This window comes from Schistocerca cancellata, chromosome 8 (genome assembly GCF_023864275.1).
Source record: "Schistocerca cancellata isolate TAMUIC-IGC-003103 chromosome 8, iqSchCanc2.1, whole genome shotgun sequence".
Lineage (NCBI taxonomy): Eukaryota > Metazoa > Arthropoda > Insecta > Orthoptera > Acrididae > Schistocerca > Schistocerca cancellata.
The window spans coordinates 329,984,562-330,012,382 of NC_064633.1; the positions used below are offsets into that span (position 1 = coordinate 329,984,562).

At 39.2% G+C, this 27,821-nt stretch overlaps 1 protein-coding gene across 1 annotated transcript in view; it reads right to left on the reverse strand.

The window, feature by feature from the left end:
* Positions 1-13,086: 13,086 nt before the first annotated feature.
* The window catches only part of LOC126095002 (high mobility group protein 20A), a 63,273-nt gene continuing 48,538 nt past the window's right edge, over positions 13,087-27,821 (reverse strand). The window contains exons 6-7 of the mRNA XM_049909658.1: positions 22,692-22,907; positions 13,087-13,534 (exon numbers count right to left, since the gene is read on the reverse strand). Coding sequence (XP_049765615.1) covers positions 13,389-13,534; positions 22,692-22,907 — 362 coding nt within the window. The 3' untranslated portion in view covers positions 13,087-13,388. The remainder of the gene's footprint in view (positions 13,535-22,691; positions 22,908-27,821) is intronic.

Consider the following 27,821-nt stretch of genomic DNA (forward strand, 5'->3'; position numbering starts at 1 on the left):
CTCATTCTTCGAAGATACACAAAATTTGTTGTATAACCATTTTTAAGGCTAATTCACACTGGCCATCAACATCACATCACCACAGCCTAACATTAGACTGTAACATCACGCCATGGCACCATCATATCAGGATGTATTCACACTGCCCACCATGGCACAAAACGTCTATTTGCTTATCCAATACCGAACAATGAAAGCGAAGCTATGAGTAACTATCCATGATAAAAAATGTCGGATTATAAAATCAAAATTGAGGAACTAAGAACGACAAAGTGTATTAATGTCCAAAACAAACTTCATAACGTATGTTCTTATGTGGTAATGTGCTAGAAGAGAAACAAAATTTCAAAGCATCGACATTTATTTGTTAGCAAAACATATACATACACTATGTGATCAAAAATATCCGGACACCCCAAAAACATATGTGTTTCATATTAGGTACATTGTGCTAATACCTACTGCAACGTACTTCATATCATTGACCACAGTAGTCAGTAGAGATCGTGAGAGAGCAGAATGGGGCGCTCCGAGGAACTCAGGGACTTTGAACGTGGTCAGGTGATTGGGTAACCCTATTTTCATACGTCAATACACAAAAGTTCCACACTCCTAAACATCCCTAGGTCCGTTGTTTCCGGTGTGATAGTGAAGTGGAAACGTGAAGGGGCATGGATTGGATTGGATTGATTTGGGGGAAGAGACCAAACAGTGAGGTCATCGGTCACATTGGTTTAGGGAAGGATGGGGAAGGAAGTCGGTCTTGCCCTGTCAAAGGAACAATCCTGGCATTTGCCTGGAGCGATTTAGGGAAATCATGGAAAACCTAAATCAGGATAGCTGGACGCGAGATTGAACCGTCGTCCTCCTGAATGCGAGTCCACTATGGTAACCACTGCGCCACCTCGCTCAGCACAGCACAAAAGCGTACAGGCTGACCTTGTCTGTTGACTGAGAGAGACCGCCGACAGTTGAAGAGGGTTGTAATGTATAATAGACAAATATCCAGACCATCACACAGGAACTCCAAACTGTATGACGATCCACTGCAAGTAATGCAACAGTTAGGCATGAGGTGAGAAAACAGATTTCATGATCGAGCGGCTGCTCATAAGCCACAAATCACGCCAGTAAACACTGGACGATTGAACAGTGGAAAAACGTTGTGTGGAGTGACGAATCACTGTACACAATGTGGTGATCTGATGGCAGGGTGTGGGTAGGGCGAATGAACATTGAACGTCATCTGCCAGCGTGTGTATTACCAACAATAAAATTCGGAGGCGATGGTGTTGTGGTATGGTCGTGTTTGTCATGGAGACTCCTTGTTGTTTAGCGTGGCACTATCACAGCACAGGCCTACATTGATGTTTTGAGCACCTTCTTGCTTCCCACTGTTGAAGAGCAATTCGGGGATGACGATTGCATCTTTCAACACGATCGAGCAGCTGTTCATAATTCGCGGGCTGTGTCAGAGCGGTTACACGACAGTAACATCCCTGTAATGGACTGGCCTACATGGAGAACTGACCTGAATCCCATTGAACACCTTTGGGATGTTTTGGAACGCTGACTTCGTGCCAGGCCTCACCGACTGACATCGATACCTCTTCTCAGTGCAGCACTCCATGAAGAATGGGCTATCATTCCCCAAGAAACCTTCCAGCACCTAACTGAAATTATGCCTGTGGAAGCTGTCATCAAAGCTAAGTGTCGGCCAACACCATATTGAATTCCAGCGTTACTGATGGAGGGCATCACGAACTTGTAAGTCATTTTTAGCCAGTTGTCGGAATATTTTTGATCACATAGTGCGCAAAAATATCATACAATATTTATAAAGGAATGCTTAGAGCCTGTTTACTTTATCCATTATGTTCTTTTCTGACATAGATAATAGGGCACAAACACTGAATTTTTCCTCTCCAGAAGAGCTGACTTTTTGACTTAAAATTTTTTTTAATTAAAACTGCTCATCAACTTTGTTGTATTTGTATGCAGTGTGGGTCCCAGTTCTATTCCATCGTTGTAAACCTAAATAAATTTTCATCTTTAGATATCTGATCTCGCTTGTGGAAGAACGCTCAGGGGAAAAATATCAAAGTACTCATGGAACATTTGCAATCTCCCACGAAAACAAAGGACCATAATGAAAAAAAAAAATACAAAAGCACAAAATACACTACTGTTATATGAGTGAGTGCGGCGAAAATAGGATAACTTCCGATGTTAGCAGACGACGACACCCTTATAGCTTTTTTCTCGAGAAACCCTCACGTGATGTGACGGCACGTTTGTGGCGTACATGAATGCTGCCAGTTGAAATGCGCTGTGTATGACGTCCCATGGCCCAGATTGGGAGAGCCATAAATTATTAAATATTTTTCCACGATATTAAGCAATTATATGTGTCATATGTAAAAGAAACTCTGCTGAAATTCAAGGAATAATGTGATTATAAAGAAAAACTGTTATCTGAAACATAAGTATTATTATTATTATTTTCGTTATTTTTGGTGTCAGTGTGAAACAAAAAGCGCCAGACTCTCTCTTACTTGGTCTTGTTCGGATAAGACGCCATTGTGCACAATCTGCAAGTTTTATTATTTGAGCAGTGAGCTCCAATATATGTCTAAAGTACTGTTGTTGTTAGTTTTAACTGTAAACTGCACCACATATTCCGTTTGCTTCTCCCATCATTTTTAAAAAGTTGTGTGTGAAACAGTTTTACAAGTATGAGTGGTCAATATTTATGTGGTTTGACTAGCTAACCCCAGTACAAATAAGGCATGTGAACTATTAAAGACAAATACAAGATGTAAAGAAAATTTATAAATCTTGAAGGGGATGTTACTGAGGGAGATATCACTATTGCATAAAAATTGGAACTAGACTGCAACTAAATTTAAACGAACCAGTTTTTCACAGGATGTAATGGCAGATCGTAGCGCTGTGTTCCTTTTAGTGATTCTGGGTACAATTTGACATAACAATTGAAAAAAATTGGTGTTTCGACTTTCTAAAATATTTATAAATTGCAGATTACTCTTTCTTCAGCTCCTAGTACAGAGTGTGAAATTCCCTTCTGTACCACGTAATGACGTTTTTTGGTCTCATACTGATTTTTTGTGTTGTTTCACACTCCTGTATTCCTTATTCTAATATACAAGATATCCCTACAAGCTGCAAACCATGTGAGTCCAACAAATGTAATTTTCGTATAAAAGTGGACTCCATCATCTACGTATATAAGCTACTGCACGATGTATGTACACTTCATGTATAAACTAATTGAAAATGATCTTGCAAAGATCGCAATTCCCGCGAAAAAAGTAGCTGAGGACAGTCATGCAAGTTGAGGTCACGTGACTTGACTTGACATGCCATGATGTGATGGGCAGTGTGACTACACCCCGACATGATGGCATTGTGAAATGATAGTGCTGTGACGGCCTTATGTGGCAATTTCCGAGTGTGTGGTTAGGTTGGAACCTAAGAGGACAGCTTAAATTCCTGTGAGTGAAACAAGGAGCAATAACATTCATATTCTTCCTTCTCACAAAGTTGGTAGCAATTCCTGCAGTCATCGATACTGTGCATAACATCAAAATAACGGCATGTTTGCAAATAGTACTGCGAAATCAATGTACCCAACTTGAATCGATTCGACAGTACTTGATGTGACGGAGAGTATAAGACACCCTGACGTCACAGCACTGTGCCATGACATGATGATGTCATGAGGAGCAGTGTGAATTGGCATTCGAGGACCAAGTTTATAATGGTTTCTCGATCTCGAAAGACGAGGGTACTCCGGAAAGTAAACTCCATTTGATAGTAAAAAAGGAATCGAATGCAGATAAAGAAAGCAGTTTATTGCACAAAAATCTATAACACTTATACTACTTTCCAATAAAGCCCCTGTAATTTTCCAGGCATATTTCATAGCGTGGTGTAAGTTAAGTATTGCTTCGTCATAGAATGCTGCTCCCTGTATTGTCAACCATGTGGTAACATGATTTTTACCTCTTCATCCTTATTGAAGCTTACCACCAGGGAACGACTTCAGATACCGAAAGAGACGAAAATCGCTAGGAGCTAGGTCGGTATGAATGGAGGATGCCGAAAACGTCCCAGCCAAAGCTCTGAAGGAGTTCTTTGCGTTGTTCACCAAGAAGTTTAGGCACCCAATGTGCGCAAAGTTTACGAAAACGCAGCTGTTTCAGTAACAATCTCGGAAATTACTGTTGTGAAATTTGTGATAATTGATGACCAACAGCATTAATAGTAAACCCACGGATTTTCTTCATCATTTCTTCGACTGCACTAACCAGTTCGTCGGAAATCACAGATGGATGTCCATTTCGTTCTTCGGCATGTACTTGATGACATCCTTCCTTAAATTGTCGGACCAGCTTCTCACTGCTGAAGCACTCATTGCATTTTCTCCGTAATTGCATTTGTCGGTAAGTTTCACTTGGTTTAACGTTCTTAGCATTCAGAAAACTAATCACAGATCTCAGTTCACGCTCAGTGGGATTTTCGATCAACGATGCCATAATAAAGAATCACTACGAACGATACATAACACAGAGCAAACTCGAAATGGCGCCAGTTTGTTCTGCAGGAACCACAGATATACTATGCAAGAGCGGAATCGTGATCGTAGCACCGCTGCGGAGAAAAATCGAAATGGAACTAACTTTCTGAAACACTCTCGTAAAATAAATCAATAAATATCTACAGAAAATCAACAAAAAGCAATTAATACATCTTAAGACCTTCCACTTTCTTGTTTGACATTTCCTGATCGGCGGAATAGTTTTTTACTTATTTAAGAAAAACAGTTTTTTTTCTGTAACTTTGCGGAATTTTTGCCATGTTCGCCATCTTGCACAGAGTTTCATAAAAAAAAGTTATATAAAATTTAATTTCCTATATGCTCATATTTTTTGTTTTCAGGTAATAATTTTTGCAGTGACTTCTCTATAATGCATGGACTATTAAGGAAGTCGGCATGGCTCACAAGAGCAGCTTTTTTTCGCCTTCTTTTGATCCACAGTACAATGACGTGTTCATGATTAGCGATGGGAGAACGACTCACAAATGTATGAAGTCTGTACTTCATAATCGAGTGTCTGGTGTTACATTTTCTAAAGAGAAGTTGGTAACTGCTATAATATTGTCTCACTGTAATCAGCCACATAACGCTACAAATTGCTAAATAATAGGGTTTGTGGAATCACTTCTAGAAGGGTATGAAAATTCTGTAATGAATAAAAACTATGTACTCCACATTCCGGGGGTTGGGGGACGACGACGACGATGACGACGACAACAAGTGCCCCCTCCTTTTGAGGGAAAGGATGTTTACATATTGACTCAAAAGGCTGCCAACTGTTAGCCATGTGTGTGCTGTATGTGCAGCTGTGGCGTAAGTTACAACACAGGAGATACAAGATTTCGTGAAAGCACATTACACAGACGCTCATGTTGAAACACTCCTTACAGTATTTATTTCTCACTAACAGAAGTAGCATGAGATCGCCATGCTACTTGATCGCTGAGGTTGCGGGCAGTTGAAAACAACAGGCAATCACAACTTCAGAAGGACGCTCGGCTTATCTTGGTTTGTGGTTATACTGTACTAACTGTAGATCCCTGAGACTGTTGGCAGCTGTAAACAAAAAACAGCCCACAGGAAGGTTACTCGTATGTAGCCTAATGATCACAGCTTCGAATGGCAAATTATACGTAGGTTGCGATTTAATGCACCTTGTAGCGTTTTAGATCGCCAGGGCTGACTTGTTCCAGAGAGCGCAAATAAAATTGAGTGGGAGGTGCCAGAAGATCATTTGGTGCCTTCAGGCAGAAATTAAGCAGTGATTGTGTGAGGGTATTAAGGGGAAGTGTTGTGGAATGGTAGCTGACAACTGGGAGGAAGACACAGTAGGCGTACGGAATAAGAAAGTGTTGACAGTGACTTTGTTCTAACCATAGACAGCAGTTGTGCATAGCAATGCAGTGACATGGAGGAGTGGATTGAGAGGAAGAGACAGAACAAGGTGTGTGTGTGTGTGTGTGTGTGTGTGTGTGTGTGTGTGTGTGTGTGTGTGTGCAGAGTGAGTGAAGTTAGGGCAATGCAGTAGGGATGTTGGTGTGTGTGGGTCAGGTGTTGAGGTCAGAAGGTTTATGGAATTGATGGATATGTTGTAAGAGCTATTCCCATCAACTTGCATGTAATTCTGAGAATCTGCTGCCGAGCGCAAGTATCCAAATGGCACGGGTTGTGAAGGTGACACTGAAACTGAGCATATTGTTCTCAGCAGTGTGTTCTCCCACTGTGTGGTCAACTATGCCTGTGATTAGATTTTGGTGGTCAGGCTAAATTAAAGGGGTCTGAAAATGTTACAGCAAAACTGATACGAGATATGACTGCTTTCATGGGTGACTCTGCCTCTCATATTATATGACATTATTGGAACAGGAATTGGATGTGTTGAGCGAGTGCACAAGACACCTAACAGGTCTTACACATGGATATGACCCAGGTGGCAAGGGGTTGGCAGCTAGTGTGTGAGAAGTGTGGGCTGTGATTTTATGTAAATTAGGTGGATGAAAAAATGGCACTTTGGGAGCATATTCAGTCTTATTTTCAGCCCTACACCCAAGTTCAGTTCTGCTTGACTTGCTAAAGACTTACTTACCTGTTCCACTGTTTTCCCATGCAAACCACCAACTAAAATCAAACATTGACGCTTGTACCTCCCAGTTCATAACTGTCCAATTATGATCTTCTACCCCATTATCAATAACCACTTCTAGTTACCTTCTAAGAATTCCTTACCTCCAACTTGGCCTCACATTCCATTCCTAGCATCCTTCCCAAGAACACTAGTATCTCGACAGAGGAAAGAACAGCCATCCACAGCTTTAAGACATTACCCAATACAATCAACTCTTTGCAGAGAAAGTCTCCATGGCATCCACTTATTGTCTGACTCTTCTGCCTACAAGCATCAAAGAAGTGCATTATAACCTCCATGTTTACTCAAATTCTTATGTCCATTCTATAATATCTCCTCTGAATCCATCTCTTTCCTCACCCAACCACATGCTTCACAAAATCAATAAATCTAACAAATCTCGAAGTCTCATATTTACTGTGGAGCCACAGAAAGAATTGTTCTTGTTGACATACACTCCAATCCATTGTCAACAGCCTAGCTTTTTGTACCAAAGACGTGAACTACTTTCTTCAATGTCTCCCAGCCATCCCCATCCTAATAATACCTGTATCCCTATTCATTCCTGCAGGGGAAGGGCTTGTACCTTGGGCAGATGCAATAATGTTTTCAATGTGATTATTTACATATTGCATTACTTGTCTTACTTCCCATCAAATGAATCACAACACATAATCAATTTGTTAAGCAGCTGTGTTATATAGAGATATGTATACAAAATGTATTTGGCTCACAGTACAATGTGGTCATGTATTATGAACCACAGTTGAAAATAAATCCACAAGTCATTTATTATGAATAGAATTGTTTAACATAAACTCAGGGCTATTACATGGAACATCCAAATAAACACAGAAAATAGTACTGCATCTGTTGTAAACAATTAGGCCTTAAAGTGCACATTATTTAACAGTTAAAAAACAAAAGTTACTTTTACTGTTTGAAGCCTCTGCAGCACTTCTATATTGTTAATCTTTACTGGCATATTGTTAATGTCTATTAGAAGGTTTAATATCCATTCCTGATTAATTTATGATGGAGCCATGAAAATGAAGAGGGAAACTCAATTCCCAAAGCCTTCCTAATGCTGGTTCTGGAAATGCTCTGACAACATATTCTTGTGAAACTTTACCATCATCTACTAAAGGCCACACAAATGTTCCACTTTCTCTTCTCTTTTGTAGAAATTTCACAGTTGGGTCTTCACATTTTACAGAAACAATCCTTTCCATAAAATGTTTATTTTTCACCAAAACCCATTGCCTAGAATGTAGTGTTTCCTGTACATCTGTGTACTTCAAATGAAATACCATCTGCTTCATTTTTGTCCGACTATCTTTGCAATGAGAAGTCATTCAGACTCATGTCACTGTCCTCACACAAGCTACTTGGACTGGGGTCATCTATAATTTTCTTTTTAGTTTTGCTTCCTTCTGCATTTGACTTCCCGTATTTACTCGAATCTAAGCCGCACCTGAAAAATGAGACTCGAAATCAAGGAAAAAAAAATTTCCCGAATCTAAGCCGCACCTGAAATTTGAGACTCGAAATTCAAGGGGAGAGAAAAGTTATAGGCCGCACCTCCAAATCGAAACAAAGTTGGTCCGTTGTAATATGAGAGACAATTTAGGTCGAATGAATGACGATACAGCTACAGTAGTTTGGTTCGAGTCGTAAGCTTAGCAGTTAAGCTGTACCAGGTAGCCATTGCTACACGTCAGGCGCTCCGTCGGTATTTATACGGGTACCCTTCCTTTTTCACGTGCTTCGTCTAGTCTGAATTGATTGCTTATTTTTTTTATCTGATAAGTGCCGTTCTCTTTGTTATAGATGTTTACGTCACTCTAAGCTGAAAATGCATTATTGTACTGTGTCATGCATTGTTTGTCGCATTCTGATAATGAGTGTTTACGACCTGTCGCCGCTCGCGGCATGGCTTGCTTTTCCGCGCGCTACCGCCGCTTCCAATTTTAAAAAAAGTGAGGAATCGTCTCATTAGCGAAACAATGGCAAGAGACTGCTATTTGTTGTAACTTACACTGCTGCTTTCTTTGATAATGATCAACAAACCAAATAACAGACTGCATGTGACAGAAGATGTTGTGAAGGAGAGTTTAGCGAAAATTTTTCCCCGTTTGAAAATCTTTGCAGACCCACTTTAGTACATTACATTCTGCACAGAAACTAGAGTCATCTTAGATTTAAAAATCTAGTCAGTTGTCAAGCTTCATTCCTGACTGTATCACTATTCGGCGTTAGAATAATACGAATATAAACATGAAATGATATGTATATTCTTCCGCATTTGCCGTTGTCTCACTCTAGTTTCTTGGTTTATTAGGCAGACAGGATTTAAATGAGATAGCAGAAAACACGAAAGAATACGTGGCAAAATGTTTATATTTATATTATTCTTATGGTGAAGAGAATACTGCATGTGATTCACATTTCATCAGGTTCCTATTAGCAACCATCTCTTCTCACAGGTAGGAAAAAATTCAGAACGTAGAGTTGACCATATTGACAAACATCCCAAACAGTCTTGCCAGTCAGATTTTCGTAGTACATTGAAATTCTGCTACATTCGAAGATGAACAATACGGAATTTGTATTTACTTCGTTGGATAATGTATGAAAATGCAGTTGTCGAAACTCGGGGTGGAGAAAAAAAAGCTCGTCTTCCACCTTTTCTTTTGTTAAAATGTATTAACTGACGCAGAGGTTTTGGCGCCAGTATTTATCTTTGTGCTTACAAAGCATGCCTGTGTAGCGCTACATATATTCGACGGCAGAAGTTAGATGTGGCGGCACCTACCAACATTTTTCAGAACTTCCGTTTACTTTGCACTCGATTGTAAGCCGCAGGCGGTTTTTTTGGATTACAAAAACCGGAAAAAAAGTGCGGCTTAGATTCGAGTAAATACGGTAAATAGTATCCTTCTCCCAGCTGAAGATCCCTTTTTTTTTCTTCTCGTGCGGTACACTGTGTATCTATTGCCTGCTTTTCAAGTGGATCAGTCAACACTCTTGATTCACCACACCTTCCTTTCCCTTATGTACACCCACTGTTTTGTGGAAGGGTTTTCAGTAATGGTAATAGTGACTGTGTAGGGGGCAACTGTAATTTCGTTGGTGGCTGAGTAGAAATACCACTTTGTCTTGCTGCCAATTCATCATTCCTAGATGCAGCCTCTGTATTCAAAGTAGATTGCAGTCTACTCGTCACATAAAATGTGAGAAATTCGTCATCTTCGAAAATGTTCCCATTTATAGGCCGCTGCTTGAAATGCAGACTGAATATTCACCGGTGTGAATGCTGATGGATAAGCTCGACCTGCAACTTCAGCAACATCGTAAATGGTTATAGGGTTTCCAGGATGTGACCTCAGCCTTTCTGCACATGCAGCGTTATAGAAAGTTTTCTCTAGAGGCTGCAGCTTCTGGCTACTATGTGGTGGCAACATAAGAAAGATTTATCCTTCTCTAGTATGAAACTGTCCATGGTGATATGATTTTCCTGGTTGCCAAGTATTAGCAGCACTTTCTCATTTACATTTGGCTGCACACGGAAAATCAAATTTTCCCAGTATTTCCAAAAAATATTTCCATTGGACCAGCCCTTTTCAACCCCTCTCCCGCTTCCTTCTCTTCCTCTCCTTTTCCCCCCTCTCCGTCTTCACCTCCCCCCTCCCCATTTCCCCCTTCAGTTACCCCCCCCCTCTGTCCCTCCCTCTAATTACATCTCTTTTGTTGTACCCTCTGTTCTTTTCATCTTGTTGTGTGGCCATGAAGTCATCTGTCCAAAGACATGCCTGTTTTCCACTACCCTCTCCTTGTATCCTTACCTATCCCCTCCCCACCTCCCATCAGCTCAGGCAACTGCTTTCAAAATCAAGAATCAATAAATAGTCTTTCCATGCTCGCGGGAGTGTGCGTTTGGGTGTCTATGTGGATGTGCATGTGAATGCGTGTACTATTGCTTGACAAATAATTAATGCTTAAAGGCTAGTGTGAATGCTGCTTTCTGTTATGTGTTATTGTAGTCCACTCATTGATTCACTATAGGTGAATGGTTGCCTCTCACTTATTTTAAGTAATGCTCAATCCATAAATTTGCATTATTGTTGCCTCAAGCACAGAATGATTAACCACTTGTGATTACTCAGCTTTGTTAGTTCAATGGCTGCCAAGTCAAAATGTTTATCTACACTCATTATAATTAGATCTTCCTTAACTTCAAAACATATGCCATTTCTGATGCAAATACATGATCCCCCACAATGTAAGATAGCAACTTGCGTGTTCATACAGGGTGGCACATATTACATTTACCAACTGGACACGATAACAGAAAAATGGTGAATGGAAATAGTAGTTTAACACATTTGGAAATAAAAAGTACGCAAATTAGAAATTTTGAAAGTTTGTAAATACATTGGCAGACATCAATACACCGTGAAAATAATTTTCTACAAATGCCCCATTTGCTTGGATGCATTGCTGAAAGCATTCATACCACCATCTAAAGGAATGGCGCATGTGGGGATTGGGTTGGTCATCTCTCACTGCCGAAGTGGGATATCACCTGGTTTGGAATCATTTGTTGGAGAACAGCCTTTCTCTGGAGCGCTGTGTGAGCTATTCCACCATCCTATTGAAACTAAGTATTATTCAGGAACCCTCTTGCCTGCAGTTCTAGAATAAAGAATTTCTGCAACAATTTGCAGTAGTGGTCGGCATTCACTTTTGCTCCACACCTGGTGTCGCCCTCAAAGACACAGAGGCCAAGAACCTCAATGTGCCAACTGCACCATACAACAACTTTTGGACTCACCTGGGGCTTTTTATGTAGGCATTGTGGATTTTCTTCAGACCAATACCGGAAATTATTAACATAACCAGTCATGAAAGGATTTGATTCATTGGACATCAACAGCTGCTGGAGAAACAGTGGATTTCAGTTAAAAATTACAAGAATGTCAAGGCAGTCAACTCTTTAACCACCTGCTGTTAATATGGGGGGGGGGGGGGAATCAAATAATCCAATAAGCAGCCAAGTGTGACAGATGTCATGTTTGCGCACGTTGCTGTGTAAAATGTCTGCGACTGTGTTGTTCCAGGTTCTCACATGTTCAAACACTTCTTCTCCAGCCTAGTAAGTGCTGATTCAAAACACTACCAGTACCCCTCCATTGCCTCACCCACCTGAGAGTACTGTTCTTCTCAGGACAGCCAAATGTTTATGTTTTCTGGACCGTTGCAGTGACCACTGAGCTTCCATAAAAGGACCAGTTCAGGTAGACACTTCCACAGCTGCAATATCTGTCTGTATATCTGTGCAGCATTCAAAGCATATTTCATCAGGGCAGCCAACTGCAATTTATGGATACAATATGTACCACTCTGTTGACGATAGCCTTATAGGTCCACTTAAGTGTTTCTTCTTCAGTGCTCTGTAATGCATACCAGTGGGCTGTTCAAATGCCGTACTTTATTTTTAACAGCATGTGTATTGTGATAAAGAATAGATAATTCTGGAAAAGTTTCTGTGATGTTTTTCCTTATGATTTCTTTCACTCCCTGATAACTTGTGTGTATACATTATATACTGTGTGTGTGTGTGTGTGTGTGTGCACTGTGGTTTGGTGCATTCTATCTTCCTTATACACATTGAAGACATCTATAAAGAGGTTAGATACGTTTAAGGGATGGGAGCATACTGTCATATTTATACTAAAAAAACGGCCTAGTACTTCAACCCACGACAACATCACTGTCACAAGATTCATATGTATGAAGATTTTGTCAACAACTTTTACTAACAATTGGACAAGTGATTCAACGACATTTACCCAAACTGCGGTCAATGACAATTCCTGGAACAACATGCATAATCCAGTTTATTTCCCTCCTTATAGCTAATGTCTTATTTGATTGAAGTGAAGTTCTGAATCTAAAGGGTCATGTTATTAATATGAATGAATAGGAATTCAAACACTTGTGAAAAATAATGTTCTGCAAACAAACTTTTCTCTTTCATCTGAGTCAATACAAGCATACAATAAAATTGTGCTGATACCAATGACAAGGCCAAGTAAAATATTAAAAGACACTGTAACAATCATAATGAAGTCTGGAAGGAAGCAAGTACTGTGTCATAGGCGATGAAATTCTTGTAAAGTGAGCATCTGATACACAAACTAAAGAGCAAACATCCTTATTTACGTTCTTTTCCTGCAATAATAAGTATGGAAATAACTGAGAAATCTTAATGAAAGTCAAAACATGTGTGCTTACTGTTCTTTTGAAGATTAATGGACATGTTTTCAATAAACACAGCTCTGAAGAGATTTATTTTTTACTTTAATTACTGATATGAAACAAATTAAAATATACAATTTCATACTTAGACCACTGTACTTTCACTTTTTAAAAATTGTTTCCAGTCTTTGTAGGATATTACAATAAGAAATTGCTATTTGAGAGAGCATACCCACATCACTTTATTTTAGAGCTAATGTACAGATGAACTGCAGTATCTTGTACAATGAAAATTAAGATGAGAAATGAAATATTTTATAGTAAATTGTCTGTTAGAGTTTGTGGCTATAATGTCCTTATTTTTTCAGTCACTCTGAAAGGTCATCCTGGAAACTCTAAACTGTTGACCAACTCTCGCACACGGACTGCAAGTCCGTCATGGTCTGGAGCTGACTGGTCCATAAGAACTGCATTAAGTCTTGTTATATAGCCGTCAACAGTAGCAACTGTGGGCAGCTCATTAGTTCCTGCAGACAAATTACTAGTTGAATTACAAACACAGCTGGCATTGCATGAAATGGATTCCTGGCCAATGTTTACTCTAATGCAATAAATGGGATGTGATCAAAAAGTAATGGGAATTTTTGTTTTTCCTAAAGTACCTTTATTTATTTAACATCATCAACTTTGTCCCTTTCAAAGCAATTCCTCTCAGATACAAAAATGACATGCAAGTGCTTTTTCCAATCTTGGAAGCACTCTGGAACTCTTTTAATGGTGTTCAGATCCTTTAGCGATGCTGTTTGTAATCTCATCAATGGAAGCAAAACAACATCCTTTCATGGTTCTCTTCAGCCCTGGGAATAGAGCGAGTCACATGTTCCATGTCTGGTGAATACGATGACTGAGGCAACATCTTTGTTTTTTTTTTTTCCAAAAAAATCATGAACAAGCATTGAGGTGCACGTGGGAGCATTATTGTGATGCAATTTTGGGAGCATTTTTGTGATGCGGTTTCCATGAGTGATTTTGCCACTATTCCGGTCGTTTCTTGGGACTGCTTCAAGCAAATGGCACGTAACTTCCAGGTGGTATTCCTAATGACTGTACAACCAGGCAAGAACTCACGATGAACTATTCCACTATAAACAAACAAAACAATGAGAAGAACCTTCAGGTGTGATTGAACTTGTTGAGTTTTTTTGTCTTGGCTCTGCAAGCAGTTTCCATTGGGATGATTGGGTGTTGGTTTCGATGTCATACCTGTATACCCATTTTATCATCTGTTATAATCTTATTTAGCAGTTCTGGATTGTTGTCAACTTCATTCAGCAATTCCTGACCAATGTCTGCATGACAACAATTTTGGAACAGACTTTGCTGCTACATGTTTCATGTCCAAAACATTTGGAAAAAACTGCTTGGCATGAGCCAAAGGATATGCCGACATCATTAGCAACCTCTCTGATGGTGATATGGCAATTTTCCAGACTCATTTTCTTGACTCCTTCCACACTGTCGCCAGTAATTGCTGTGCTAGAGCATCATTGTGTTCAATGTCTTCCTGACCCTCCTTGAAACATTTATATCACCGGCAAACTCTCGTCTTACTCATAGTGGATTTGCCAAAAGTCAAAGGCAACATTTCAAATGTGGTGCTGCACTTTTTTCCCTTTTTCAAGGAAAATTTAGTGAAAATTCTTTGATGCAGCTTATTCATTATTAAATATTTGCTAAGCATTCAGGGGGGGGGGATTGAAAATCGGATTTATACAGCCCTTAAAATTAAAAAATTCTGGTTACTTTTTGATCACACCTCATATCTCAAAATCACAAGTTAATGAAAATTCATAAAAAAACTAGAAATAAAAACTTTCGCTTCACACGCAAAGTGAAACATGCGAGATTTTAACGTAATGTACTGAGAAGTAATGACTGAAGTATGTGATACACAAGTTTAGGGTATCAACTGATCCAATATTAATTACGTACATAAATAGTCAATCTTGCACCTCTATTTTTTCACTAATGTTTATTACCGTTCATTACAATAACTATAAGCATATGCGATGCCACTATTACTCAATTATTAAAAGGTACATTCATTTGGTATGTAAACTTTGTCACATTTAATTATTTTTGTAATTACAAATAAAAGTAGGAACCCTATGAGAATCTGTACAATATACAGTTATATCACAGAAGTTAGTAATGGAACTGAAAAACTACTATAGGTTTAATTAAAACCTGATTAATTCTGATTGCCAGGAAATGTGAATGTTATAAAAGTGAATCTAAAATTATGCATACTTCTTATTTTTTAGCAGAAAATCTGTATTTACGTTTTACAACGTATGCCATGGTGTGTGCCAATATCAATATAATTTTTTTTATTTGTCATTAAAATTGTATTATCAACAATAATTACACTGCCTTTAATTGTGAGAACTTTCCTTATAAACCGGCAACTGTATCCACCAATGCAGTTCTGGGCAGTTTACAGTGAGTAGGCAGGAATGATGTAAGTTCACTTTTGGAGTAGCACAAAATCATGTTTGTTGGCTGTCTTGATTTTTGTGGAGCAACATCAAAAATGATTTAAAAAGTGAATAATATCATAAATTTTGCATACATATTGTTATGATCACTCAAATACAGATCCCACAACTCATATTGTTGCAAGCACACTGATAATCACTATCGCCAACAGCTGGATTTATTAGATAAGTTAAATTTTTAAAAATTTCTTCATTCTTCTACCAAAATTATCTCATTTTTGTCACGTTTCATATTTTCATAGGAGCAAAATGCAAAGCAAAAGTAAATTTTTATTTGAATTTATGATAGGGGAGTGTTACAAGCTGGAGCATCAATTACCAAATAACCTATTTCTGATCAGGCTTCAGACCATTCAAAGCTCTACAGCTTGCCAATAAACTCTTTGTGTTGTATGTTTGACTTCCCGGGGTTTCCTTTTGCCAAAATTAATAATGAGATATGTAAATGATGGTCCACAGGTGTGGAACCACCATTCTAAAACAAAAATAGATATCTACACTGAAATTCAAAGTTAAATAGTATGAGATGTGATGTGACGTTAGCAGCTTCTTGACACAAATCGTAATTTTCAAATGGAAAGATGGTCACATGACACTTCACATAAATACGAATTACATGAGAAAAACAACTGAGCCTTTATTCATTCTTCACTTATGACATGATGTTTCCTTCATAAAGCTGATGGCATTAACACAAGCCAAACAGATTGAGATCATGCAGATATGAGCAGAGTGAAGCACATGTGTAGTCGCAAACCATTTCAGTCAGCACCTCCAGGCAAACTACTCACACCCACAGTGCTCTGTCACAGAAAAAGCTGGATGATCTGAAGTGGTTACCAATTAAGCAACATCAACTGTTGATCAGGCATCTTTCAGTACACATCATGAAGCACAGTAGTTGCTGCATCTTGCAGGATACTGATGATAGCTGTATGCAGTGCATTTACTCGTTACATTATTTGCATCCCATCCAGGACATTTCATATGCAAACCACTGCAATGTGTAATGGCAGCGTCTGCTGTGGTGTTGGATTCTGCCATGAGGCTGCTACTGGTCCACTGTCTCCTCGACAGGAATGATTGCCAGGAGATCCAACCAAACCATTGATGGACCAAAGATTGAACTGAGGCTCCTCCTTCATAATGTTGGAGGGTCATGCAGTTGGGGCATGGACAGAGATCGCAGTGTTGCCTGTTCCAAGTGACAGTTGCAGTACACACATAGAAGGGCTTTGTGCTTAAAGATAGCTTGTATTCTGCAAATAATGACATGTAGAATTTGTCACTTACCACCATCATCAGACATGACAACTTGCAACAAATGGAATAAAAATTCACTAAATAACTCATTACAACATCGTTTAATGCTCACACTGGTTACAACATTCATAGCAGAATGCTCAGAACACTACTGAATTGGCAGTCAGAGAGTGCGTGACATAGGAGCATACACTTGATTGCCGTTGTGCAAGTCTCCAACTGAAGACATAGAGTCACTGAATGTCAGCCAACATTAGTTGCTGCCAGCCAGATGCAGATCTAAGGTATGTAACCATGCACATCTACCGCCTCACACCAGGGTGACCATAAGCCAGCCACCCCTACTGGTAAATCCAGCTGTGTAACCTGAACCGCAGCTGAGCCACCACTGCTGGCTGCCAAAGGATGCCAAAGTTGCAAGGTCCACTCGCCACCATGCTGAGCTAAATGTAACAACACCTGGCTGCATCACCAATATGCTTCAAGAGCACACCACCTCCTAACATGGGCACAAACCACCAGTACGCTTGGTTGGAAAGCAAATAACAGCTTCACCAAATGGTGAGCTGTTTCTGACTCACCCCGAACCACTGACCTCCACAAAAGGATGCTCACACCTGTTATAAGTGGTGTCAGAGACAAAATAGGTTAGGTGATACAGTCACCATCGATGCAGTTGAGAGTAAGTAGCACTATGTATATTCTTAAACTGCTTGTGGGTATCTTGCATCTTGCTTCCTTGGTTTGTGTCCATGTCCCTTCTATTGATGTGTCTTGATTATGTCAAGAATAGATGTGTTCGTGGTTTCTGGGAAGGACCCAAGGAACAAATTGATGACTCAATTATGTGCTCACAGTGTAGCCTACCAGGTGATGCGGTTCTTATGTTCTGGTTCACATTACGTAGTACATTAGAAATGCTGACAAACAAGTCATTATACCAGGCAATGTGAAAACAGTTTGTGGCTGAGAAGTGGTAGGCCATGGGAATCAGGGAGACTTAGAAATATGTAAATAGTAGGTGAATGAGGGTATAATTTATTGTAAATAGTGCTGTCACATGAGTTATGAAATTTAAGAGTCCTCCAGTAATATACACTAGCAGGTATGTACTTTAATGTCCACAGAGTAACTGTGTTGTGTGTGGAGCTTTTCTCTTCCTTTCTGTTTCTGTGTTGTACTCCTCCTGCTTGTATCTCTGACCCTATTCTCTAGTGACATAGTTGTAAGCTGTGGTACAAAGCTGACAGAATACCAAATAGGCTACTGTTGCAACAGTATATTCTGGTTCAGGTTTTCTTTCTTTCCTTCCCTCATGCTTTACTGACTTAAAATAGCGTGGCAAGGCACTGAGATATCATGGATGTGAGATTCGTCTCTGGCCATGATGTCACTGTTGTACCACTCCTGGCATCTCGAAGTCATGACAGTGAGACAGCAGATAATTTACATAAGATAACTGTCAGAATCAGTATAAGAAATAACTGGAGTCATAATGAGAGGACATATCAGATTTCTGAGAAATTGACAAGGGTAAAATATTATTGAGTAATGGGACTTGAATTAAGAGGGTACAAGTAGCAGCTGGTAGAGCACATGTGGTTAAATAAATATGTCAGTAGTATCACAGAGCTTAAAGAGTATGATTCACTGATAAGTCAGTAACATCACAGAGCTTACTGAGTATGATACACTTAATGGCTCTTGGGGACAAGAGGATAACTTTTAAGATCTAAGATTCAAGTGATAGTTCTCCACATGTAATGATCAGAAATGCAACTGCAGTGACTTTACCAAAGATTCTTTCTTTGTAAATAATTTTTGTTAAGTTCATTTAGTCAAACTTCTGTGCTTGTTTCATGATGTAGTGAAAATATGTAATAAGCTATTAGGATAATGTGTAATATGGGAATTGTGTAACTATGTTGATGAAGATGACTGATATGTTGTTGAAGCTAGGTATAGATTTATGGATAATTCATGGAAAAGAGCATAATTCTATAATGTTGGACATATCAAGCAGGAGTGGGTGTAGTTCTGTGCTGATGATGGAGTACCGTACAAACAAAATTTTGTACCAGAAAGTTTACGAGACAAAGTGTTCAGACAGGTCCACACCTCTTAGCTTAGCAGGGCATGGAGGTTGTCAAACTGCTGAGCAAAGTATTGTGGAAAATTATTGATGGAAAACAAGCAAGTGGGACATGGAGCAATATGCGAAAAACAGCACACACAGTGTGAAGAGGGTTCTGCTCAGCCATCAGCAAATTGCATTATAGGGATTGCCAGATGCCAAAAGGACTTTCCAGATGATTGGTTTGAATATTCTTGGACCATTCACACAGAAACTGGCAGGTACTCGCTGTCTTGACTAATCAATCACCTTTCATGCTATTTGTCTATGACTGTTGTGCCGAATCAGTGGGCACAGACAGTAGCTCTGGAAATGGTGAACCATGGATTTTTAAGTCTGGTTTGGGAAACCTTGATAAATGTTCAAGATACTAATTTTATCTCTGAACTAATGAAACATGTGTGTCAACTTTTATAGATTCAGAAGTTGCCAACAAGTGCACTACACTTACAAGTGAGGAAAGAAAAGGTGCACAGAACCACAGGGAAAAATGTTAAATTATTATGTTAGTATAACACTCTACTACCATACGTGGTAGCAGCCTATTGCTCAAAAGTGCATCAAAGTACAGGAACATCACCATATGAGGTTTTTTATAGTCAGAAGATGCCCTCCCCTATCAAACAGTCCAAAGTGCCATCTAGGGAAGATGTCTCAGCTATATGTAACTTTTCTATAGATTGAGGGGCATATGGTGCCAGGTTAAAAAAGTAAATACAAAAGCCCTAGAGCAATAGGGAGGTCTGCTAAAAACAGGGGTTTTATCAGGTAACTGAAATGATCTCTTGCGTCAACATATAGATACATCTCCCAATTTTTACCATTGTGGTGCACACGGGACATATCTGCCCTTTTAAGGGTGTCCTGGAAGTCCTGACTTAGTTACTGTTTGCTTCCTCCACAGGGAGAGAGAATTGGCGGGAGAAGACAGTTAAGACACGGTGGACTAAACGAACTACTCCTACAGTTACTCCAACTGCATGCCCAAGGTTGTGGGGTGGCCCGTTACAGTATGTGCAGTGATGATACTAGAAAATTTGCGTTTATTTTCCGAAGTGTGTACAATGTCACAGTAATAAAGCTTGTGATAGTGAGTCCCAGGCATTACTCTCAGCTCCAGAACTGCTGCTGTGTCAGACCAAACAAGTCACAGTATACCCTACAAAGCTAGTGCATATGGTGTCAGGGTCATGAGAGCTCAACCTGTTCTGTGTGGAGAAACATGTGTAAGAGTGTCCTTGGAATGTGATCACAGGTACAAACGAATATTTCCAAAGGGAAAATCTGAACTACCTGAATGCTACCCTGGGTTCATTCCTTCTCACCTCTCTGCACTAAATGCTAGCCTCCCAGAATGGTCAGTTGTCAATGGAGCCACTATTTGGACCTATAAGGCAGTATCATAATGAAAATCAGCACAGACTGTGTGGTGAGCCTTCATGCCAGTCCTACTCGTAGTTTTGCTAATGATAAGCACTGTGTATTGCTGACTCAAGTGTTGAGTTGCACAGATCCCACCCCTACCAATCTTTCACGTGCAGATTTAAACCAGCAGTGTCAGCACCCATGAGGAAAAACCACAATGAAGCCAGTTGCCATAATATGAGGTGCAGCAGTGCGCCACAGCCTCTGCCTATGCACTGTAGCCCTTCTCTCGGTCATCAACCAACAATCAGGGACACTTAAGTGCATGTCATGCATAACATGTGAGGTAGCCACATCACAATAAAGCCTCTTTGGAGAGTATAAATACATGGCTGTCTGGCCAGACTGGTCATGGAACCAGTGAATCAACGAGTGAGTGTTTGCTGAAGTGTTGGCTACTGCCGTGAGGTCTCCACCATTCCACCGTCACCCAAATAAGACTTCCTGCCAGGTGGCCCATTTGCAGCATTCATGAACTGCGAGTTGAACTGAGGCTCTCCTCGCCACTGAGACAATAAGCATCAGGCAGCCTTGTCTATGGCTAAGCCTGGTTGTGTAAGTTCACACACAGCTGAGTCAGCATTAACGAGCTGCCTGAGAATGCCTACTTCACAAAGTCATTGCCAGGCTGCGCAAGATGTAGCAACAATCAGCTGCATCATGACTACACTTCAAGAGTATGCTGCTGCCATCCAGTGCTAACTGACGTGGTTAGAAGCCACCAGTACACAGTGTTGGGAAGTAAACAAAGGCTTCTCATAATGATGAGAATGTTTTTGCTTCATGCTGATTCACCAACCTCCAGTAGAGAGAGAACACTCAAACCCATTACAAAATGATGATGCACTCACGCAAATACCTGACTTAGAGATCATGATTTGTCACCTCATTATAATTGCAACACAAGGTCTCACTTATCTAGTATCCTAGCTGTGCCTAACCATAAAAGAGAAACCCTTACAAACACTTTCTCCAGCTAAAAAGACGCAGGGTGTTGCAGTAAGAGGATCAGTACACAATGAAACAGAACCTTCAGAATAAGGGATTATTACTGCAGATGTACCACAGGGATCGACATTGAGTGTGCACTTGTTTTTATATGTAACTAATATTCCATTAGATGTCCAAGAAGCAGAAATATTTGTCTTTTCTGATTATGCCAGTATTATAATCAAACTTAACAGAGGAAGCTTAACACTTGAAGATGTAAATAATATTTTCTTGAAAATTAATAACTGGATTTCAGTAAATGGACTATCACCGAATTTACATAAAACAAAATACACACAATTCAATATTGCACAAGTTCTGACTGCATTACTAGAAATAAAGCATGAGGATAAATCAATACATGTTACAGACCTTCTTAAACATCTTAGCTCTGTAACTTTTATATTAAGCATAAAATCATTTTTGGAGATGAAAATGTAAAGAAGTTGATTTACTTTTCCTATTTTCATTCACAAATGTCTTGCAACATTATATTCTATGGTAACTTGTCATTCAGGAAAAAGTGTTTGTTGCATAGAAGTGTGTAACAAGGATAAGAACCTATTGCAGACATATCTTTATTTGGGCATACTGACAACAGCCTTGCAGACATTTACTCATTTATGAAATTGTTGTTGACACTTCATCACAGTTAAAGAACAAAAGCAACACTGATAAACACTAGAAGGAGAAATGATTTACACTATTCATCACTCAGCCTTAATAATGCACAGAAAGAAGTGAGGTATTCAGCCATAAAATTCTCTGACCACCTACCCAGTGATATAAAGAATTTAATGGGTAATAAAATTAACTTTGAACACAAAATCAAATCATATCTTCTTGACACAGCCCCCTCCACCATAGAAGAATTTCTGAATATGTAGTAGTGTGTATGTTCAGGGTATGGGGTGCTAAACATGTTGCCATATCTTCTGCTGAGGAGATTTACTATAACTGTAACACCGTATCATTCCATATCATAGCGAGAGGCTGCAATTACGATGTATGGAATGTACAAGTAAGTAACCAATAATAATGAGTAATGAGAATTTTGGCCACACATAACGCAATCTAACTTGAGGATGAATACGGGGCAGCCTCCATTCCATCACATACTGACTGACTTTAAGCTTCTGTTTAAGCACCGACGGACCACCCTGTATTTTACTAATCCATACCAGTTATTTTACATATTTTCCTCTGTTTCTAGTATACTATAGTAGCTTTTAAAAGTGACAGCTTTAAAACATTTCCACCATGAATAGTAATTATGCATAAATTATGGTATGATAAAACAAATCTTAACAGTACCTGGGAGAGGGAGTGATGAAAATGCTGCCGAGAGGTTTGTCCTCAGATGTTCCAGATGTTGCTGGAGTGCATTATTACTACTCTGCTGTTGCACTGTCTCAGCCTCCAGCTTCTCGACAGCTGCTTTCATGTTTTCAATATGCTTTTGCAAAATAGCATTCTGTTGTTCATAATCTGTGTTAGACTTTCGTAACTGTCGCAGTTCAGCCTCACGAGCTGAAAAAGAGGTTTTGTAAATATAATGTGAAACCAAATAAATACTCAAAGGACTGAAAATGTGAAACAGTAAGATTTGAAGATGGCAAATTAAAGAATCTACAGTAAAACCGCACTAATTTGGACAAGTTCTACAATCCAAGTTACTGAAAATCTGAAGTATATAAATATTTTCTACAATAGTTCATGTACAGTTGCGTCTACGTCTGTATCTACATACATACTCAACTAGCCACCATATGGTACAAGGCAGTGCCGCTTTCACCAATACTAGTCATTCCCTTTCCTAGTCCGCCCATAACTGGAGTAAAGGAAAAGTGACTATCTATATGCTTCCAGACTAGCCCTAATTTCTCTATTTTGTCTTCATGATCCTGATGTGAAATGTACACTGGTGGCAGTACAGTCATTCTGCAGTCAGACAAAAATGCTTGTTCTCTAAATTTTTCTCAATGCTTTGCAAAACGAATGTCATCTTTCTTTTGGAATTTCTACTGATTTCATGAAGCATCTCCATAATACTTACGTGTTGATCAAATATACCAGTAAAAAACCTATCAGCATGACTGTAAGTTAGTTTGATGTCTTCCTTTCATCTGCACTGGTGGGAATTCCAGAAGACTTGAAAAGTACGTATGGATAGGTAGCATTAGTGTTCTATGTGTGGCCTCCTTTATAAATGAGCTACACTTTCCTAAAATTCTCCTAATAAACTGATACTGACCATTCACCTTCCCCACTAGTGACCTATTGTGCTCAGTCCATTTCATATCACTTTGCAATGTTATACTTAGCTGAAAAGACTGTGTGAAGCAGCACACCACTAATACTGTAGCCGAACATCACAGGATTGTTTTTCCTGTTCATCTACATTAACTTACATTTTTCTACACTCAGAGTAAGCTCATATTCATCACACGAAATAGAAATTCTGTCCAAGTCATCGTGCATCCTCCAACAATCACTCAACAACAACACTTTCCCATACACTAAAGTGCCTTCAGCAAACAGGCACAAATTGCCGATCATTCTATCCGCTAGGTCATTTATGTATGTAAAGAACAAGTACAGTTCTTCCTGGGGCACTCCTGATGACAGACGCCCTTGTCTCTGATGAACATTCACCACACGGGACAACATACTGGGTTCTATTACTCAAGAAGTCTTCAAGCCTTTCACTTATCTGAGAACCTGTTCCACATGCTTGGACCCTTCTGAGACGATACAGTACCTTGTAAACCGTGTGTACCATCAATAATTCTCCACTTCATGATATGTGGACAATATGTAGCTGCAAGTTTCATAATGTTAATAAAAATGAAAGATTTTGTATATTTTGTGCGAATATATGATGATGTAAAAATGTGTGTCGTTTCTTATGTTTCATGTTACACAGAAGGAACAGTCTTTCTGTCAAGACACAGCCATCATCATTGGGCAACACTTATGTCAAACTGACAGCTGTTTTGTAGAGAAGCCATCTTGAAGGAACTCGTCCAACCGTGGTTTAGTAATGATGACAAAATGTACCTTGAATTGTAAAATTAAACAATGTGTTCAGCTTTGGCCACAATTAGTTGGAAGCAGTTGGGGCATTTCATTAATGTATGAGAGGAGGTGATATTATCAGTGTACGTAAAAGCTATGTAACAAAGACTAAACAAGTAAGCAAAAGTATTTGGAAGATTTAAATTCTCCATGAAGAACATTTCATGAATAACTGGCTTAGGTGAAAGTTTTTTCAGAGCAAGTAAATAATTGGCAACCAATGCTGTACAATCGCAATAAAGTCATGAGATGTTCAATTGAATCTTTTATTAGAACATGTTACACGTTTCGGGATTACACCCATCTTCAGACATCTGTTACAAAAAAAAAGTACAAAACATAAATGAACAGCACACTCAACACGTCTCAACGTGTTTTTTTTTTTTTTTTTTTTTTTTTCCCTGTAATGATGAGACGTGTTGAGTGTGCTGTTTACTTATGTTTTGTACGAGGCGTGTTTTTTAAGTAAGTGCCATTTTAAAGTTAAAAAAAAAAGATGTGCTAAGATATCTCATTAGTTTTATTTTTACAATGAAGCCTGTACCTTAATCTACGCACTGATGCCATTACAGTCTGATTCTTCCTTGTTTACATTGTGTACTGAGTGTTTAAGAGGCCTCCGATAATCGTGAGTCCTGTCGACTGTGAAGTACAGGCTGTTATAAGATTTCTTAGTGCTAAAGGCCTAAAAGGGATCGATATTCATCGTGAGATCTGTGCAGTTTATGGAGAAAACATTATGAGTGATCGAATGGTAAGAAAGTGGGTGAGAGCATTTAAAGATGGCCACACAAATGTGTATGATGAACAACGGAGTGAGGGTCCTTCGGTCGTTAATGAAAGTTTGATGCAGGAAGTGGACAATAAGGTGAGATAAAACAGACGCTTTACGATTTCCTTCTTGCAGGATGACTTTTCTTATGTTTCTTGTAGTGTTTTATATGGCATTGTGACCGAGCACTTGAATTACTGAAAATTGTGTGCATGTTGGGTACCAAAAATGATGGATGTGCACAAAACCAAATGTTTAGACAGTGCATTGACTTTCCTTGAGCGGTACCACAACTACGATGATGATTTATTAAGTCAAATTGTTACGGGCGATGAAACATGGGTGGCCTACGTCATACCACAATCAAAGCAACAGTCCATGGAAGTTGAGCAAGGGCATCATTTTTGATGGGAATCTCTAGATCATCCTCCGTACAGCCCCGATCTTGCGCCCAGTGACTACCATCTGTTCCTGCACTTGAAGAAACACTGGGCGGTCAGCGTCTTCAAGACGATGACGAAGTCGAAACAGTGGTGATGCAATGATTAACAAGTCAGGTGGCAGACTTCTAACATACCAACGCTTTCGTCTGGTAAGTTACATCATCTTTGTTTATAGATAGATTAAGGTACAGGCTTTCATGTAAAAATAAAATTACTGAGATATTTTAGCACGTCTTTTTTTAATTTCAAAACGGTACTTACTTAATAAACATGCCTCGTACTTTTTTGTACTGAAGATGGGTGTAATCCCAAAGTGCGTAACATGTTCTAATTAAGAGTCAATTGAACATCTCATGACTTTATTGTGATTGTACAGCATTGGTTGCCAATTATTAACAGAAAAATGATCGCAGGCACGGGATTTTATGTCCTGTATATCAGAGCAGGTAAAGTTGTGTTAAGCTGAAATGCCATTTAAAATGTATTTCGCAAAAACTAAAAAACTGATACTGAATAGCAACATAATTAATGAAGTTATGATACTGAGTTTTGGGTGATTTTATTTCACAATATTTGAGTGAAATGTTGTGAAGGGTACTTTTCCAATGCTGGACTGACTTTATTTCAATTATGGACTGATGAAAGATGAATTAAACTGTGAAGAAGTATTTGAGTGTCAGTTCCAAAATAACAGTAAAGATATCATCTTTGCAAGTAAAGCAAAGCTTAAACAAGCAATATTGCTAATATTGTTGATCGATATAGATTACAACAGATGTGATATTAACGCTGAGTGCTGTCACACCTGGGAAGGAACTGGTCATAAAATAATAATTCAAGCTAAAAGCATTTCTTATGATCAACTACACCAGTTTGATTGGGCCTATAATTCAAGAGTTGGTTCTAGACAATGTCAAATTGTGTATTGACAGACCAGAGATAGTAAAACCCTATGTCAAGCTTGCACAAAGTGTACATCAGTGATTTTTTACAGCAACAAACGAACAAGACACTGATAAGGGAATCCAAATTTTGAACAATACAACTACTTTTAATGATGACCATCAAACCAGAACCTGTGCCATAATTACTTTAATTTCCAGAACTATACAACGGTGTGCGCCTGTTGTACAAATTAAGCATTATAGCAGTAACAGCTTGTAAGTGACATGGTAGCACATCCCAATATGGTGTATGATGCTCTACAGGCCACTGTACTTTGCTAATAAATTACAGTGGGACAGCGTGCCAAACACTTTCTGGAAACCTAGAAACATGGAATATGTCTGTTGTCCTTTGTCCACCATTCACAAGATATTATGTGAGAAAAGGAAAAGCTGAATATCCCACTAGTGATGCTTTCTACTTGCCTAGGTAAGCCTTATAAACTGAGAAGCATCAGGTTCCCCAGAGGTTGCGCCCAACGACTGTTCCATCTCAGCAGACATTCACCTTATTGGTGTGCAGTACACCCTGAGACAAAGGTTTTTTTATAGAGGTTTTACCATCCCCACAATCTGGTTGGTCAAGCCAAGATCCCTGTTCCTGCGACATACAACATTCCCCTGCCGTGCCACACAGTGGTTGTTGAAGCATGCCCAGCTCACAGTGACAGAGGACTGGTGGTGCTTACCAGTCCCCAGCTCAGGAAAGCCGGAGTCACCAAGCCCGTACTCAGCAAAAGCATGCTGAGGCCCTGAGAATTTTTAATTTAAAAGAGAGGAACTAATTAATTTCACTGTTACTGAGCCCAACAGATATGCTGCACTGTTTTTAGATGGCAACTACCTAAGTCACAGTGTGCTGAATAAGTGTTGGAAGGAAATGAACTGTGAAGAAATTCAAAGATTTTTTGGCATGGTTAAGTGCAAATAACTGATAATGCACCCAAAAATAAAAAATTACTTGACTATAATGCTCTGTTCAAGTGTAACATTTTGCCTAAAATAATAAGCAGAAACTGCCTACAGTTACTCATCCATTAAAACATTTCACAGATAACAAGTCAGCTAAAGGTGATAAAACTCTTAAGTTCACAGAAACAATAAATATCACCATAGATCACTTAGAAAACGAGTTTAGTTTTTACTGTATATTTCAGTTTAAGGCCATAATATGGGATTAAGATTTTCAAATTATACGACTGAACTA